This window comes from Corticium candelabrum, chromosome 7 (assembly GCF_963422355.1).
Source record: "Corticium candelabrum chromosome 7, ooCorCand1.1, whole genome shotgun sequence".
Classification (NCBI taxonomy): Eukaryota; Metazoa; Porifera; class Homoscleromorpha; order Homosclerophorida; family Plakinidae; genus Corticium; species Corticium candelabrum.
The window spans coordinates 7111968-7129467 of record NC_085091.1 but is presented as its reverse complement, the minus strand read 5'-3'; the positions used below and the strand labels follow the sequence as shown (position 1 = coordinate 7129467).

At 41.8% G+C, this 17500-nt stretch overlaps 1 protein-coding gene and 1 long non-coding RNA gene across 2 annotated transcripts in view; both read right to left on the bottom strand.

The window, feature by feature from the left end:
- Positions 1-15842: 15842 nt before the first annotated feature.
- On the bottom strand, positions 15843-16668 carry LOC134182738 (uncharacterized). Its single transcript, XM_062650172.1, has one exon. It carries the CDS (start codon positions 16543-16545, stop codon positions 16060-16062), a length of 486 nt encoding a protein of 161 aa, XP_062506156.1. The 5' UTR covers positions 16546-16668; the 3' UTR covers positions 15843-16059.
- Positions 16669-16675: 7 nt separating this feature from the next.
- The window catches only part of LOC134182737 (uncharacterized), a 2283-nt gene continuing 1458 nt past the window's right edge, over positions 16676-17500 (bottom strand). The window contains exons 2-4 of the long non-coding RNA XR_009970408.1: positions 17311-17444; positions 17136-17250; positions 16676-16698 (exon numbers count right to left, since the gene is read on the bottom strand). This is a non-coding gene — a long non-coding RNA (uncharacterized LOC134182737). The remainder of the gene's footprint in view (positions 16699-17135; positions 17251-17310; positions 17445-17500) is intronic.

Sequence of the window (17500 nt, the reverse complement as noted above, 5' to 3'; positions counted from 1 at the left end):
ACAAATGTGAAATATGAAACACAGAAAGCCAAACAATAACGTCACATTGACCTCATTCTTCTGGTTAGTTGAATTCACCCTTTGGAGAGTAGTGTACATGCCTGTTTATACACCAACAGCTATAATATACAATTATACATACTTTTTGACCACTTGGTCCTGTTTCCCCTCTAGGACCTCGAGGCCCAGAGGAACCCTGCAGAAAGAACGTAGATAAACATGCATGCTGTTTTCCATATGTCCAAGTCTGTCTTACTGCTGGTCCAGTCTTTCCAGGTAAACCTTGTGGACCAGGTGGACCTGCAGGACCGATTACACCTGAGTCTCCCTGTAAAACAATTAGTAGTAGCTAATGCATCGGTAGCAGTGATTTGTAGCATTTCTAAATTCATATTAAGCTAAATCATTATTTAACCAATTATCAAAGGCTAATCGAAAGACCAGCCCAAACGAGAAGTAAAGTCTATAGAGATTGGATTTGCACGAGTGCGTCGACTGCTATATAATTGTGAAAGTTCAAGATTGTTTTAAAACGTTTCTAGTTACTCTTAGCTTGTGTCGTCTCCTCATTCACTTTTATTTTTAATATTTAAAAAAAATTTATTTAATTAGGTTATTTTTATATTTTGTATTTGGAATAACCACCATACCGTTAGTCCAGTCTTTCCAGCAGGACCTTGTGGACCTGGTGAACCTGGAGGTCCTGTTAAGCCTGGAAGACCCTGGATAAATAGAGAATGTAAATATTGCTAGATGGCTGCTTTCATTAATTACTAACTTGCTTGCCTGTAGAACCAACTGGACCCTCATCTCCTTTCGTACCCTTTTGCAATAGACAACCGGTAAGTTTATGGCGATTACAAACTGTTTCATTGCGTGTCTCTGTTCATTTGCTTAGGTGCTTGTGCGTGCGCGTGTGTGTGTGCGTGCGTGCGTGCGTGCGCGCGTGTGTGATGTGTGCGTGTGGTGTGCGTGCGTGTGGTGTGCGTGCGTGTGTGTGTGCGTTTGTGTGTGTATGTGTGTGGTGTGTGTTTACTCAAGTAAAGGCACAACATGGATAACATGGATGGTGTGTGTGTGTGTGTGTGTGCCTGTGTGTGTGTGTGTGTGTGTGTGTGTGTGTGTGTGTGTGTGTGTGTGTGTGTGTGTGTGTGTGTGTGTGTGTGTGTGTGTGTGTGTGTGTGTGTGTGTGTGTGTGTGTGTGTGTGTGTGTGTGTGTGTGTGTGTGTGTGTGTGTGTGTGTGTGTGTGTGTGTGTGTGTGTGTGTGTGTGTGTGTGTGTGTGTGTGTGTGTGTGTGTGTGTGTGTGTGTGTGTGTGTGTGTGTGTGTGTGTGTGTGTGTGTGTGTGTGTGTGTGTGTGTGTGTGTGTGTGTGTGTGTGTGTGTGTGTGTGTGTGTGTGTGTGTGTGTGTGTGTGTGTGTGTGTGTGTGTGTGTGTGTGTGTGTGTGTGTGTGTGTGTGTGTGTGTGTGTGTGTGTGTGTGTGTGTGTGTGTGTGTGTGTGTGTGTGTGTGTGTGTGTGTGTGTGTGTGTGTGTGTGTGTGTGTGTGTGTGTGTGTGTGTGTGTGTGTGTGTGTGTGTGTGTGTGTGTGTGTGTGTGTGTGTGTGTGTGTGTGTGTGTGTGTGTGTGTGTGTGTGTGTGTGTGTGTGTGTGTGTGTGTGTGTGTGTGTGTGTGTGTGTGTGTGTGTGTGTGTGTGTGTGTGTGTGTGTGTGTGTGTGTGTGTGTGTGTCCCCGATTGTAAAACCAACCAGATGTAGGTGTGCGCTTGTCATATCTTCTGGATGCTGACCTGGTTGGAAACAGGAAGAAGCTTACATCAGAGGTGTCAGTGTCAGACCTTGAATATGCTGATGATATGGCATTGATGTCTGATTCTTATGAAAGTCTATCCTCCTTGCTGAAATCTCTGGATTCGTCTTGCCATCACATGGGGCTTACCATCAATTACAAGAAGACTAAGCTTCTAGCTGTGCTACCTGGAGCTGATGCCCATTCTCCATCTTCCATTTCTTTGCATCCTGATTGTGATCCAATTGAGGTGGTACCATCCTTTCAGTATCTTGGAAGTTATCTTTCTAATAATTGCTGCATGGATGTTGAGATATCAACACGGATGACCAAAGCATCTCAGTCATATGGGTCAGTTAATCGCATCCTTTGGCACCAGAGGAAGAGTAAGTCTAGTACCAAGTTGAGCATCTTTGTCTCTGTAGTTCGTTCCACCCCTTTGTATGGTTTGGAAACAGCAGTACTTTTGGAGCCGCAGATACATCGCTTACAGAGGTTTGTGATGAGAAGCCTCCGCTCCATCTTTGGAGTGTCCCTATGGGACGGGAAGAGAGACACCTCCATCAGAAAGATGGCCAACCTACAAAGAATCTCCACCATGCTGACACAGAGACGTCTTCGGTTATTGGGTCACATCTTGCGCATGGATGAGTGTCGTCTACCAAGGAAGCTTTTGGTGTGTGCATCACCCAAAGGAGCCAGAGAATGAGATGGAACGATTCGGTACTTAGGGATTTAAGAAATTGCAATCTTGATGGGGTTTGGGGGTTAGTAGCAGAAGATCTGGGCTGCCACACAGGAAGAAAGTTTCAAGAAGGAAGAACAAGAGAAATACCGCAAGGATGAGCAGAAATGTTGCCGCGAAGCAAGGCAAACGACATCAGAATTTGCTTTACACTGCAGCTTTGATGGTTGTGAATTTACTGCTGTAAATCATGCCGGCCTTGTAAACCACCAGAGACAGAAACATGGTCAGTCCCTGACTAGTCAATGTCAGTACTGTCACCAAACATTCCGCCAACAAGGCCTCCACAACCACGAGCGTTTCTGCTGTCAGAGAACATCCACTCCTTCGATATAGCCTATGATGACCTTGGCCTGCATCGCTTCTCATTGGAATGAACGCAGCGTGAAGTGAAGTGAAGTGTGTGTGTGTGTGTGTGTGTGTGTGTGTGTGTGTGTGTTTGTGAAGGCACATGAATAAAATAGATGGTGTATGTGTGCGTGTATACACACGGCGTGTGTAGTTGTTGCTTCCACTTGTACGAAATGTTTTAAATAACTAGGCAAATACGTACTGTACCAACCTTGGTTCCTGTGCTACCCAGTCCGCCTTGGGGACCTTGAAAACCGGTATGGCCCTAAATGTGCAATAGAGATATTTAGTCTGCAAATTGCGGCAATTCTGATTAAGGTCGACTAATGTATATATATCACTACTTTTTTATATTGGGAATCATATTTTATATGTATGATATCTACTGTTTATGCAAATAATGTTGTTGCTATAAACAATCAAACAATAGTCTTCATAATAAAAACAGAAATTAAAATGTGTAGTCAGTACAGAAATATTTTTCCGCTTCGGTTGATAAACACTAGCAGAGGACACTAGCAGAAGAACCTGGCAGAATCTTTGAAATGTGTGTTATAGTATATGTGCACCCTGATAGAAGACACGGTAAAGCACACTTGTAGAGCCAACAATGGTTTACAAAGCTCAACAAATAAGTATTCACCTGGGGAAGACTATTATAGTATAGGATTGCCCATTGAATTTGACAAAAAGAATCAATATGTGGTCACACACACACACTCACACACACACACACCACACACACACCTGGAACCTGGAATTCCGCCATACCCACTATGGGCTACGGCATCACAGAAGTTTTCGCCAAGAAGAGCGGTCATTGGCTTTTGACAGGTCAATATTCAATGACACCAGGTCTCGTTGTATGGTATCAATCCATCTGTTCTTTGGACCATGCTGAGGGCGTTTCGCATTATGCAACTTGCTTCTCAGCAACAACTTTTATGGACGAGAGACGTTCATCCGTTGTAAATGACCAAGCCACTGCAATATTTGATGTTGAATTTGACGTTCAATTGGTTTTTCCTTATCAGATTTCAAATTGAAGAAATGTTTTATCTTGGTGAGTCTTGACACACCCAAGATAGAGCTAATACAGCGCATACGAAAAGTGTTCAGTCTTCGAATATCTACTTGAGTAATTGGCCAAGTCTAACAAACATATAGTAAAACTGGCACCACTAGTGACATAAAGACTCTTAGTTTTGTATTCTTGCTAAATCCTCGGTTTGTGAACACTCTACGTTTCCAAGACACACACACACACACACACACACACACACACACACACACACACACACACACACACACACACACACACACACACAAATTGGCAAATGGTAAATGGATAAGGAGCTGCCGTTAAACGGTCATGCCCCAGCCATATGGCTGGGTTCCTGTGCAATAAGTAGGAGCTATGGGCCTTGCTAAGCAATCTGCTGGAGCCTGGACGGGTGCCCGCAAGAGCACTGACTGCGGTGCAAACTGCGGTGTGGGCACCCAAAGTCCCACCCTGACCTCAGTGGTTGATGTACTTTGTCGCAGTCGGAGGCCTTTGCCACCCCAGTCAAAGACCAGTTACTCATTTATATTCCTGAATGCAGAGAGGAAACTGTGTAAGCTTCTTGCCCAAGGAAATTATGCCATAGCTCGCTATCACTGTGACTTGAACTTGCAACCATACAAGGTCCCATATGTTTCCTTTCTCCAAACGCACTCTCTAATCAATTGAGCCACACACACACACACACACACACACACACACACACACACACACACACACACACACACACACACAAACACACAAACACACACACACACACACACACACACACACACACACACACACAAACACACACACACACACACACACACACACACACAAACACACACACACACACACACAAACACACACACACACACACACACACACACACACACAAACACACACACACACACACACACACACACACACACACACACACACACACAAACACACACACACACACACACACACACACACACAAACACACACACACACACACACACACACACACACACACACAAACACACACACACACACACACACACACACACACACAAACACACACACTCACACACACACACACTCACACACACACACACACACTCACGCACGCACACACACACACACACACACACACACACACACACAAACATCTGTAATTAATCAAGTAGACGGCAAATGAGCAATGTAAGACATGAAAGTTCTAGGAGAAGACCAATAGCGGTTTGTAAGTGTATGCATATAATACAGTGGCCTTTGCCTGCACAGTCTGTATGATGTCAATAATATGCACGCGCAATTATTATAAGTAGTGAAATATTTCTATTCTTCTACCAACAGTTGATCGTTAGCATGACCGTGTATTGACAAATTCATTTGCAAGAGTAACATTGATGAAGTTTGGTATATAAAAGTGTAGATGGTTGAGCAGAAACATTTTCATATTCGTGCAGGTATATATATATATATATATATATATATATATATATATATATATATAATACTAAACAATAATAATAAAAACGATAAAGGTAGTGAATATGTTAGACTCTAGTAATTTATGTTATATTAATGTATTTCTTACACACCAGATTCTGGATTATACATTAGAAATCAAGCCAAAATTGCCGTAATATTTAATTTCGAGCAGATGATATAATTTTTGGTAATTTAGTGATCTGGCTAAGCGAGACTAAAACGTTAGTAAGTAACTTACCCGAATACCTGGTGGTCCGGGTACGCCAGGAACGCCCTGCATCAAGAATTCCAGTGCATGACTAGAGTTACGTAAACACTCACAATGACTCAACTGACTGGTTCTCCCTTCATTCCTGGGCATACAGTAGCTTCAGCGCTGGATTTTCCATCGCATCGAAAGATGGAAAGAGTACAGAGACAACATGCAAGTAGAAAACAGGGTAACTTCGACATGTCAGTGTTTCACGTCTGCTCAAACGATAGCGCAGCAAGCTGCCCGAAGAAGTGACAAGTGAGGAAGTAGAAGTAACTCTCCGCGAGCAGCTCTGCTACGCTTCCCAAGAGGAACTTCGTGAATACTTCGTCCCAACACCAAAGTGGCTGCCCAGTGCGTTGCCAGACAGTAAAGCTCCGCTGAGTCTGCGTAACAGCCTGATACCAAATTCTCTACAACGCCCACGTGGCTTTTAACCTAAGTGTTTGTTAGTGTCTGAACTAGTATCTGGCTGTCAGTTTGGATTTTGAAGTGTGAGTGGGGAGAGCTGGTGTGGTGCATGAAACGTACCTGATGATCATCATTACTTTCTGTAATGACGGGCATCGATCTAGACAGCATTTCTACCAGTGAAACGGTTGAAGTCAATCTAACTAATCTAGCGCCTGCTTAGCAAATGGCGTGTAGATGTTTACTCTGTGCTGCATGTCTATTCGTTAATAGTTAGGGTTGAACGTCGAAAAGCTGTGATATCCCCACTGTCTTTTGGACTCTTGTGATGATCTTGCATGGCTAGAGAAACCGTACACTAGGTTTCGTAGGTAAGCCAAAATTACACTACGACATGAGACCGCCGGCAAACTCATGAAGACACCGGTTATCTAAACATGAGCACACCGATTAGCTTACTATGACTACATGAGCACAGGGAATATGCCGCGAAACCCCACGCAACATAGCTAGTCTTTTCATTGGGTTTTTAGCTATGGTTCTTGATGAAAGAACCCACATAAGACTATAGTTGGGAAATCTGAAACCCAGTCTGAGCAGAGAACTGCTGCTTACGGTACCTCCACGTCAGGAAAGTTGCTAGATCAAAACGAGAGAAATCAAGTCTACAAACGGACACGATGGACGCGAACAAGGCGTTAGAATTCCGAGGGACATCAATATGGTAAATTGTAAACTTTTTTCAGTATTATTGAAACTCTGCCATATAGAGTGATGCACTTTCTCTGTTTCTGTGTTTCTTGTCTTCAGCCTTTTAGAAGACAGAATTGTTGCCATATTTTGTTTGCCATGTCATTTACCACTCTGGGTGCACTCGTGACCAAGGTCACGCGTACCGACCAGACTGATAGTGTTTACTTTCATACTTCGTTGATAGTAGACTAGCAATTAGCAAGTCTAAAGCTAAACAGCTACCAACTCGGGTCTCACAAGATGTGACCGTAGGCAGCAAGATCGAGGAGGATCGAAATGAACTAATCGGCGTCAAGCTTGGAAAAGCGTACCTGAACGGGAGTCTTCACTCTAGCCAATCACCATCACGCACTGTTCAAATTGCAAGTAAGCGGGCACTTGGACTCAACCGGCAGTCTGTTTTGGCGGTTCGTTGTCGCGGCGTCTGCAAAGAGGATTATGCCTGCGCGGATAGCTACCACATGTACAGCTAGCGGCTTCAGGTACGTCCTACTGTCTGTTCCCCGTAACTAGGCTTGAACTCGGTAGTGAGTAATGAAGTAGAGGTCACACCAGGTGTGCTCATTTGAGCACTAAGAGCTGCTTAAGTTAGACCATGTTATACCAATTATCTTAAATGGTTCCAGTTGCTGATCCGTGGGTCTTACAAGATAATTGGATAATAACCATTGCTCCACCCGTTTGTGTTTGATATGCATAAGTATTATCCTTCCGTTTCGTTTGTAGGAAAGGCTTAGATAATTTGATAAACAGAAATGCCAGACCTACCGGTTTCTAACGATACCGAGATCATCGCTAAAGTCCAGAAAACAGCAGAGATATTGATGATTTTCAAAGTTCACACTTATGGGGAACAGACGTAGTCTGTCTACGTGCCGTGATTGTCGCTCTTCAGATGTAGAATGAGTAACGTTTTCCTGTTGATATCGTACGTAGATGAAACCATCGATGAAGAAGCCTAGGCCAGCCGAAAACCGAAAGGCGATAGTTACTTCAAGTTACAAACATGGCCCGAGATCAAGGCTTTGAACAAGATTAGAAAAAACAAACTGGTAACACTTGTCTCTTCTTGTCTGTAATCTTGCAGTTGCAACGACTTCTTTCTATTAGAAAACGATAAAATCCTCAAGTACTGCATGAATGCTCAACCAGAGCCTGGCAGAGGACACTCGCGATCATGGCAGTTCAACTAAAAGAAACCACAGTTGCTGTTAGCGATTCATCACATGGGCAAGAGAATCATCAGAAACCAAGTGAAAAAGCAGATAACTGACAAGGATTGCTACTGAACGTGAAAGAAAGCAGAAACAGTGTCACTTGTGAAGAACATTTCTCAAGTGCATTTTTTTCTAGTCTATAGTCCGCGTGTCAAATGGTTACTAGCACATAATTGAAGATGTTGCGATTAGATTAGCTAAATGGAAATATAATCAGACATGATTACGATCAGTTCAATGTCCACTTACCGTTGCAATTTGCATTGACAGTTTCATGGGTTTTCATTGGTTTTCATGGGTTCCACAGAATGTTGAATACTGCAGCAATCCACGGCAACGCGGAGAATTTGGGTTATTCAAAACCCAGCTCTGTTAACCAATCATGGGCTTTGAGTGGTTTCAGTGGGTTTCTGGACGAATTTGAGTAAACCCAGCTAGGGTAAATGAGTCATTAACCCAGCTGGGTTACGATGCTTTCCATAGCAAAACCCTATCTAAAGCCATGAAAACAATTTGTGTTTCGCGGCATATTCCCTGTGCCCGTAGTCACTGGTAGGATTGGTAGGGTTTCAACCCCATATCATTTTGAAAATTTGTACTTTGAGTTTCCGGAAACTTGAAATACGGCATAGCTGATTAAATAACCTTTCATATAATCACCTTACAATGACTTCACTACACGTTTAGTCTGACAGCACGTAAAAGCTAGCTAAGTAATGCTTGCCTCTAGTACACGCCTTGGCCAAGATTAAATAACACGCCAACCTAATTAATTAATTAATATTGATTTTAACCCCACCACTTTAAAATTTGTGACGACGTACCGCAGAGGGTTCAGCAGAACCGGCATCGAAGAGTTTTCAGTAAGTATAAACTAACAGTCAGTCAAGTTCTCACACTGGCAGGTTTATCATAGACTATAGTTGTAAAACACGTGGAGTGTGCGTGAGGAGAAGACTGGGTACGAGTCTAGCAAACCCCCCATTCCTTCTATTATGCACACATGCATTGCGTATGTCTATTTTTGTTTAGCGTCTCTGCATAACTAGAGTTATGCAAAGTGCATCAATCACCAAGTGCATGAAGTTACATGCACTAGTGGTCAACCTTGGTTACTATAGACACACTTTATTAATTAAACCTCCCTGTAAATAGGGTAAGATGATAGCGTTGAGTTGTAGTTTGGATTCGCCTTCTTGACTTACAATGAGGTACACGTATCCGTGTGCTGCGTCTCTATGATATGTAGTTAGCGACGCTATGATGTTTCCGTATGGCAAAATTTTTGGATAGTTATATATTGGCGACGACTTAAAAAGCCATTAATTGTTTTGCAAATTAAACGTTTCTCCGCGTTATACGCGGTATGCAGAAGAGAAGAAAACAACTGACATAGCAAAATCTTGTTTGCTGGTCAATATTTGCAATTACAGATCGTCGATAAATTAATGATAAACTTTGACAATTAAATGAAGCTAATTGTTTATGTTGCCATAAAACGCGTTTCATACTAACTGTCATTGCTTAGTATTAATTATCATAAAAAGGTTATTATAGTTTATATTAATCTTGTATTTTTAAATTCGTCTGGCGTGTGTATTCTTCTGTTTACTTTAACCGAAAAACTATGCGTAACTCGCGTACCTAACGCCTTTATGACGTCGCATGATGTTGAATAGCGTCAGAGCAGGCAGATCCCTAAAAGACTATGTGTGCAAGTAGTGATTTGATTAGAGTAATCAGTATAAGAACTCAAAGTTGTTAGTTTTCTTTTTTGGTAAAGAAAAGGGGATGTATAGAGATGAGTATGATATTATGTTGTAATAGAGCGTGTAAGGTTACAAGTAAGATATAAGACTAGGGACATTGTAATACAATACATTCTCTCATAAGTGCACACATTACACTTACTGTTTAATCATGTATATATATATATATATAGAATAGGACAATCGGCGACATTTTGTCGTAGAAAGCGGTCACAATGGCACTCTGCAGTCTATTGTAGTAGTACACTCCACGAAAATATAGTTGTGTCAGAGTCGACGTATATAGAAATTACCCAACCAGGTGATGAGAAAGTCAATGAGCTATACGGAACGTTATCTCGCTCACAAATGATTTTGAGATTAGACGTATGAATTAGTGTTTTCTGAGCAAGATGTAATATAAAAGTTTAGTCTACTGTTCAGGAGTCAATTATTACTCATCTAATACAATACGGTAAAAGACTATAAACTTTTTAAATTTAACTTCTGCATGCATCGTTCATGCAACCATTACAAACAATGAACGGATTTATCTGCCTAGTGATTGCTAACTTTAATTAAAATACATGAAAAAGCCCAAAAACAAGTAGACAAACAAACAAACAGGCAGATACACAAAACTCAAATGTTTGTCAAGAACGACACTTTCTACTCAAATGTCTAGTTAAGTTTAGTGTTGCTAATTCAATAATATCCAGCAATGTTTAGAAAGCAAAGCACATTTCCCACGGCCGGCTCGTCACTAAACTCCGTGAAAAGAAATCGATCAGAAGAAATGGGCAACCACATGTTGACAGAGTTGACATCCCTTCTAACCGGTTGATGTACGGGAAAGGTAGCGTGTTGTGCACGTACCAACACGGCTAGGGATCGTGGTATTCACTGGCACAACGTTGTGTGTCAGAGCGGAGTTGTCCGCGACAAAGCGTGGTTTGGCACGTGACGGAAAGTAAACAGAAAACAAGCAGCTGTTTGAGTGTTGGAAAAATGATCTCCTGAGACACGCGTTTGAATGGCACTCCCACTGAAACCCCCGCTGTGTCTAGTGTGTCTTTGGTCAATTCAATTGTCTATTCATGTGAGAAATTGAATAAGCCAACGGCGCGTTCAAGTTTCTAGTTTTGAACACCTAGGGTGCTTACAATTCAAACTTTAAAACATTAATCTAAAGATCACAAGAATCAAACATCAAAAGATGAAACAATTTTACAAAAGAATAAAAAGGAGATAAAAATATGAAAATTAAAAATTAAAAATGTAATAAATACAAAATTTTTAGATAAGAATGCAAGAAAAATTTAAAATTTGAAAATAAAACAATTAAAATAAAAGAATTGAAAAAATTAAGTAAAAAGTAAGTAAAAATGAAAAATGAAAACATAAAAATTGAAATGCAGAAAGTAAATGGCCGGACGGTTAGTGAATGATTCGGCCATCTAATTTTTTACATTTCAATTTTTACGTTTTGGTTTTTGAATTTTCAATTTTTATTTAATTTTTAAATTTTTAAAATATTCAGTTTTTAATTTTTAATTATTTATTTTTTACTTGCATCTTTTTTATTTCTTTGTAAAATGGTTTTTCATCTTTTGATGTTTGATTCTTGTAATTTTTAGATTTATTTTTAACGGTTGATTTTTAGGCACCTATTGTCTGTGGATGGTCCGGCCATTTAATTTTCTACATTTCAATTTTTATGTTTTCATTTTTCAATTTTCAAATTTTAGTTAATTTTTTAATTTTCAATTTGTAATTTTTTACTTGCATTCTTATTTAAAATTTTTGTGTTTATTAAATTTTTAATTTTTAATTTTTAATTTTCCCCATTTTTTGTAAAATGGTTTTCATCTTCTGATGCTTGATTCTTGTGATCTTTAGATTATCTTTTGAAGTTTGATTTTTAGGCACCTATGTGCTCAAAACTAGAAACTTGAACGCACTGTTCGCTTTTCTATTTCTAACATGAATAGAAAATAGAAAATAGAAAATTGAAATGACCGAAAACGCTAGACACAGCAGGAATCTCAGCGGGGGTCTCAGCAGGACTGCCATTCGTATGCGTGTCTCAGGAGATCACGTTTCCAACACACAAGCAGGTGTTTGTTTTTACTTTGCTTTCCGTCACGTGCCAAACTACGTTCGCAACTCTTGACAACTTCGCTCTGACACACAACGTTGTGCCAGCGAATAACTCGGTCCCTAGCTGTGTAGGTACACGTACTGTACGTGCATTGTACACAACACGCTACCTTTATTGTAGATGAACAGGTTGGAGGAAAATGCTATGTTACAACTAGGTAGGCTCCTCACTAGCTTGCGGATCGCCGAGTTGGCAACTGTGGTGACGAAGTATACGGAACGACGTTTGTTGCTAGGAAAAATCGAGACACAATTGAAACATCGAAACCGTCAACCTACTACAATTAATTAAGTAGTAGACTGCGAGCTTTCACGGGCACACTCTAGATGTAGTACACGGTACCGGTACCGTATACAAGGGTGGGCGTGGTACTCTATAGCAGGTCGCATTTCTCATTTGCATGTGACGTCGACAACTCACCAAGTAAACAGACATGCACGTCCATCATCAACGCCTTCTGAACTCTAGTTGAAGTCAACTCAACTGAACTCTATTTGCTCAACTCAATTAATTAACTCAACTAGCTAACGCAGAACAGCGTGGCTGACAGCTAGAGCTAGTTATTACGTAGACTATGTCAATGTGTCACTCAATGATCTCTGGGCTCTCATTGTCGGCGCGTACGTTCACATCTGCAGTCAAGCTGCGTGACGAGGAGGTACCGGCACCTTGGGTTGTGGCAGATGGTAACACGATTGGTAGTTCCGTGTCCGACGAGCTGTCGTTATGAGCTACGTCGCTCCCATTTCCCTTTCTATGCTCTTTCATGTCGTCGAAACCGTGAAGAGACAGTGGAAGTTTGCCGTCCGACCAAGTAGCGTTGCAGAGTAGGCAACGCCCGCATTGAGAAGTGCAACGTTCGCAGCCGAGCCATTGTCGGCAGCAAATAGACACTGCTACTGGACTTCTGCTGAGCAGGTGGCAAATCTTGCAACGCATCATTGTTGCTGCTATTGTCGCTGCTTTCGATTTAGTGCGTCGTTTCGATGGCAACCGATGGCGAGTCACTTGCTCCATCTTGTCTTCGATGTTCTCGAGTGGCTCGTGTACTCGTTCGAAGCTGGACTCCAGGCGGCCGAGATGAGTTAGCGAGTCTTCTACTTTGCCGTCGATCTTGAAAAGGATATACATATCCGGAGATGAGGCACGAGTGCTCGAGCTCAACGACTGCAGCTGGCCGTAACCGATCGCTGTTGACGAGGCGGTGGCCGATGAAGCTCGTTTTCTTTTGATCATTGCTGTCTCTCGTATAGAATCGAGGTAGCAATTCAGTAAGTCATAGTCCGACTGGAGTACCGCACAGATTCTTCGAGACGGTACCTTCCAAAAGTGTACGTCTGCATGCATCCAAAGCAACTAGGTTAATTAGTTAAAGCGTAAACGTATATATACATACCAGCTAGAGTGCATGCATGCATGCTAGTGCATTTGAGCATGCAAGGCTTTAGGGTGATCGACATGTTCATGCACAGACAAATTAAAGAAGACCGCGCTGCTTGCTGCAGAGACTCCTAGATTAACACCTCGTCATGCATACTGTACATGCATAGATGTAACGTATATCCTACCTCTTGTCCCGTCGTCATCTGCGAACGGTACGCCGCGGTTGTCCACTAGGATAATTCGGTCGTCACACAGAACAACATCTTGATCTTCGAAGTGACTCTGAACTAAGTCAGTAATACGTAGTAGGCTGACGTCACTTTCGGCAAAGCGAACGTACGTCTGCGAACGTACGTCGGCTAGCTGCAGCTTGTTTCGAACGACTTCCATAGACTACAGGTCAACACTCTTCTTGATTTCTCTGACTGCCGATTGCGACCGCGCTTTCTTGCTGCTCGGTGCTACCGATCTAAACGCAGACCAAGAGGAAGACGGCGCCGGCGTCCATGAAGTTTTGGGTGCTGGAGATGTTGCGGTCCTAGCAGTATGGCGACTTGCTCCACTGGTTACACCTACAACTGGCTGCAGCTGTAGGCGACGACTGTGCGAAAACCACGAGGCATCGGACACATTCGACTCTTCCACCAAGAGCGGGACACCGTAGAGTTGATAGCGATGACCAGCCGAGAGTCCGTTGAATCGCCCGTCGGTCTGACAATATATTGCCGTCTTGTTGCCATCCTCTCTTTTCCGGTAAATGACTTCTACCTACACATTGATACGCAACACTGAATTTTTTTGATCACCTTAATTTATTAGGTAACATTGTATGATTGTTTTAACATCAAAAGTTAATCGCACCGTGTACAACTTTACTTGCATTAAAAACTCGAGACAGTCGCATACTGCTCACGTCCGACAATTTCATTGGCAGCTCTTGCGTTCCTCGAAAAATGGTCACCATATCAAATGGTCCACTTAACCGTCGTTGCCTGTCCATCGTCTCCACACGCACACTGAAATGATTTTACTAACGATTGACGACTACTAACCGATACGACCTCCTCTAATAGAGCCAAGGCAGTGTGACCACGCCTAGCGAACGCTCCACAACATTAGTCAAAAACAATATGGGGAGATACAAGTTAGTGACCTAACGTAGACGACGCTTACAAGACAACTGTAGCGGAGGCTGCGAAAGTCTACCCAAGAATGTCTTGCGGTGCGAGAAAGCAGTCGACCCATTCAATTACTACCGAGCGGTGGTTCGGACTCTTCTAGAGCTGCAATGCGATTTGTTTTGACTTTTATTTTAGCCACGCATGGAGTTAGCTAACTCTTCTCACAAACAACCAGACTAGAGGCTTCGAAGCAAATCGTTTAGCACTAGGTAGGGTGTGAGAACATACGGCCACGCCTTTCTCTCTTCTCGCAAACAGCTACCTCCGCACACTAGCTACTATAGTGTATCGATAAATAAACTCTCTGAACATCAAAAGCTATAAGCTTTCCAAATGTACAAAAGCAATTTGCTAACCTAGACATCATCACCCTTGCTAGATCTCACCCATGATCATTACGCGCTATATAGTTATTTATGTATGCATAGGGGGATTAACATCTGGGGCATGCACAGCAGTTAGACACTCGTCTTACTACAAAATATATTAAGCTGTGACCCTTTATACTTTGCGTAAATCATCAGCGCTTAATTTTTAGGGTTCACGTCACCACCTAAGTATCATGTTGATCGTGAAGCTAGCAAATGCACGTGCTTGCTTTGATATTCATTTATGATTCAAACACGTCGTGCACCGTCAGTGGCGGACCCAACGAGTTCAGGGGAGCCGTAGCTATGGGGGATCATAGCGTGATCCTCTAATTTAGGCGTGTTCCTTTTATTATCTATTGTATACGTTGTTGATGACAATTCACGAATTCCTACTATCTACACTGAAAGTGTGAAAGTGGATAGTGTTAGTATGTGGATAGTAAATTTATCTATAATCCTAACCCCAAAATTATAGACAGATTTTGCTTCATAAATCAAGGCCGAAGATCGCGCTTAAAGTAGAGAAGAAAACCCTCTAATATATAAATAGTTTGTATACTCATTAATATATGGTTGTAATTTGGAGACTGTACTTATACCTAAATCGTCCTACGTTGTAAATTAATATTAATATTAAAAAGTTATTAAATTAACACGCTTCCTATTTTTGGGGCCTGGCAATACGCCGCTGGGATCCCCATAGTTACTGGTAGGATTGGTGAGGTTTCAACCCTATATGACTTTCAAAATTTGTACTTGGAGTTTCCGAAAACTGTTGAAATAGGGCTTAGCTGATTAAATAGCCCTTTATTTAATTACCTCATAATGACGTCACTACACGTTTAGTCTGACAGCACGTAAAAACTAGCTAAGTAACGCTTGCTTCCAGTACACGCCTTGGTCTGCATGCATAATTACCTACCACGTATTTCTAGTAAAAGAGACAGTCGTGCAACTGCAAGCAATCAGTACATGTATTAGCTAGCACAGCACAGCTTTGTCTACTGCATACAAACACAACATCGATTGCGACAAACGGCTTGACTTACTATCTGCAACCAAACGTCACAAACAGAGTGCCACATGCATGCATGCGCTTGCAAACCAGCCCAATTAATCAACAGCGAAAGAACACTGACACATGCACGGTCCTCGCCAAAACACTGTTCTTCATTACTGCACGTATATGAATGCAGTTTGTTGAAAGACTCCGTATTTATTTCCAGATAGATAATGCAAATTTTTTGTTGATGTTCCAGTTTTACTACACCCATAGCCATCATGGCAGCTGCTGACTCCAATTCCTAGAGCATAGTCATCCATGCGGCAAACTCCTGTTTTCGAGTAGTCTCCAGTGCATCCGATGCGAGAAATTGTCTGACGTTCTGCCACGTTGGTACTAGTGCCTTGGACGCATTTATCTCCTACATTCAGTCCACACCACTGAAGGTTGGCCGGAAAAGTAAGAGAGACGCCAAACGCAGCTGCAAGAGTTTGAAAGTTGTAATTCTCAGTAACAGTGACGCCAAAGTTGCTGGCAAATAGTTGAGAAAGTGGTATTCCAAGATTATGAGTAAACACAGCACAATTGGTGTAAGGTCCGTTGTAGCACACTTTCACTTTCTTTCCGTTGATACTAAGCCATCCTTTGTTTTTCATCGAAGTTACTGCACTAACGTCTGCTGCAGTATCCGGCGCAATGAGTGCGTTGTTATGCCAGTATTGACTAGCCGGAGCCCACTCTGAACTGCTTCCTTGTGCTCGAGCAACGAGTGTCCAACCTCCACCTCCTGAAGTCATATCACAATATGTCTGTATAACGCAAACACAAATAATTACTATATACATGCATATTCATTGAATATGTGCGCAGTAATATAAACACCAAATGCAACTGGTCGCGTATAATATGAATACCAGTGATAAATCATTCACATCTGATATAACATGCATATAGATGTTATGCTCCCGAGGGGAGGTGACCGGTTGGTCACTCGAGCCCAGATAGGCGTAATCTTAGCTAAAGAGCCAAAACATTACAAAATTTTGAAACTTTACTTTTCAGTGAAGGAGAAAACTATAGGGTGCCCATAGTCATGTGGCCGCCTTTTGGCGTCACGGTTCTTCACACCTATCTATACGTTAATTGTTGAATTTACGGAAAAAACGCATTCGGCAGTTGTATTTGTTCTATGTATATGTGTTTGTATATGTATATGTATATGTGTTTGTATGGAACAATGAATTACCTTGAAAGTTGTTTTCCCCGTACTTTCGAATAGTAGGTAAGACTTAGAATGCTCGCTTCCTTGTAAACCAATGTCATACAGCTCTTTACAGCTACTTCCTGCTGTACTTGTGAGCCTAATAACACACAGTTACAGTTAAATTAATATTGTATCTGTATATAACAAATGCGATTACTTTATAAATTTCAAGTTTGAATTACCACCGCATACGATAAGATAACTGTTGTCAGAGGTCAAGAACGTTTGGCCTGTGTTCTCGGCAGTGCAACTTTCGCCTGTGTATGTTGGTATTTTCAAAATTTCATGAATCTTTAACCAACGAAGAGTTTGTTAATCAAGTAAGCATGACAGTTAAGAATGTTGAG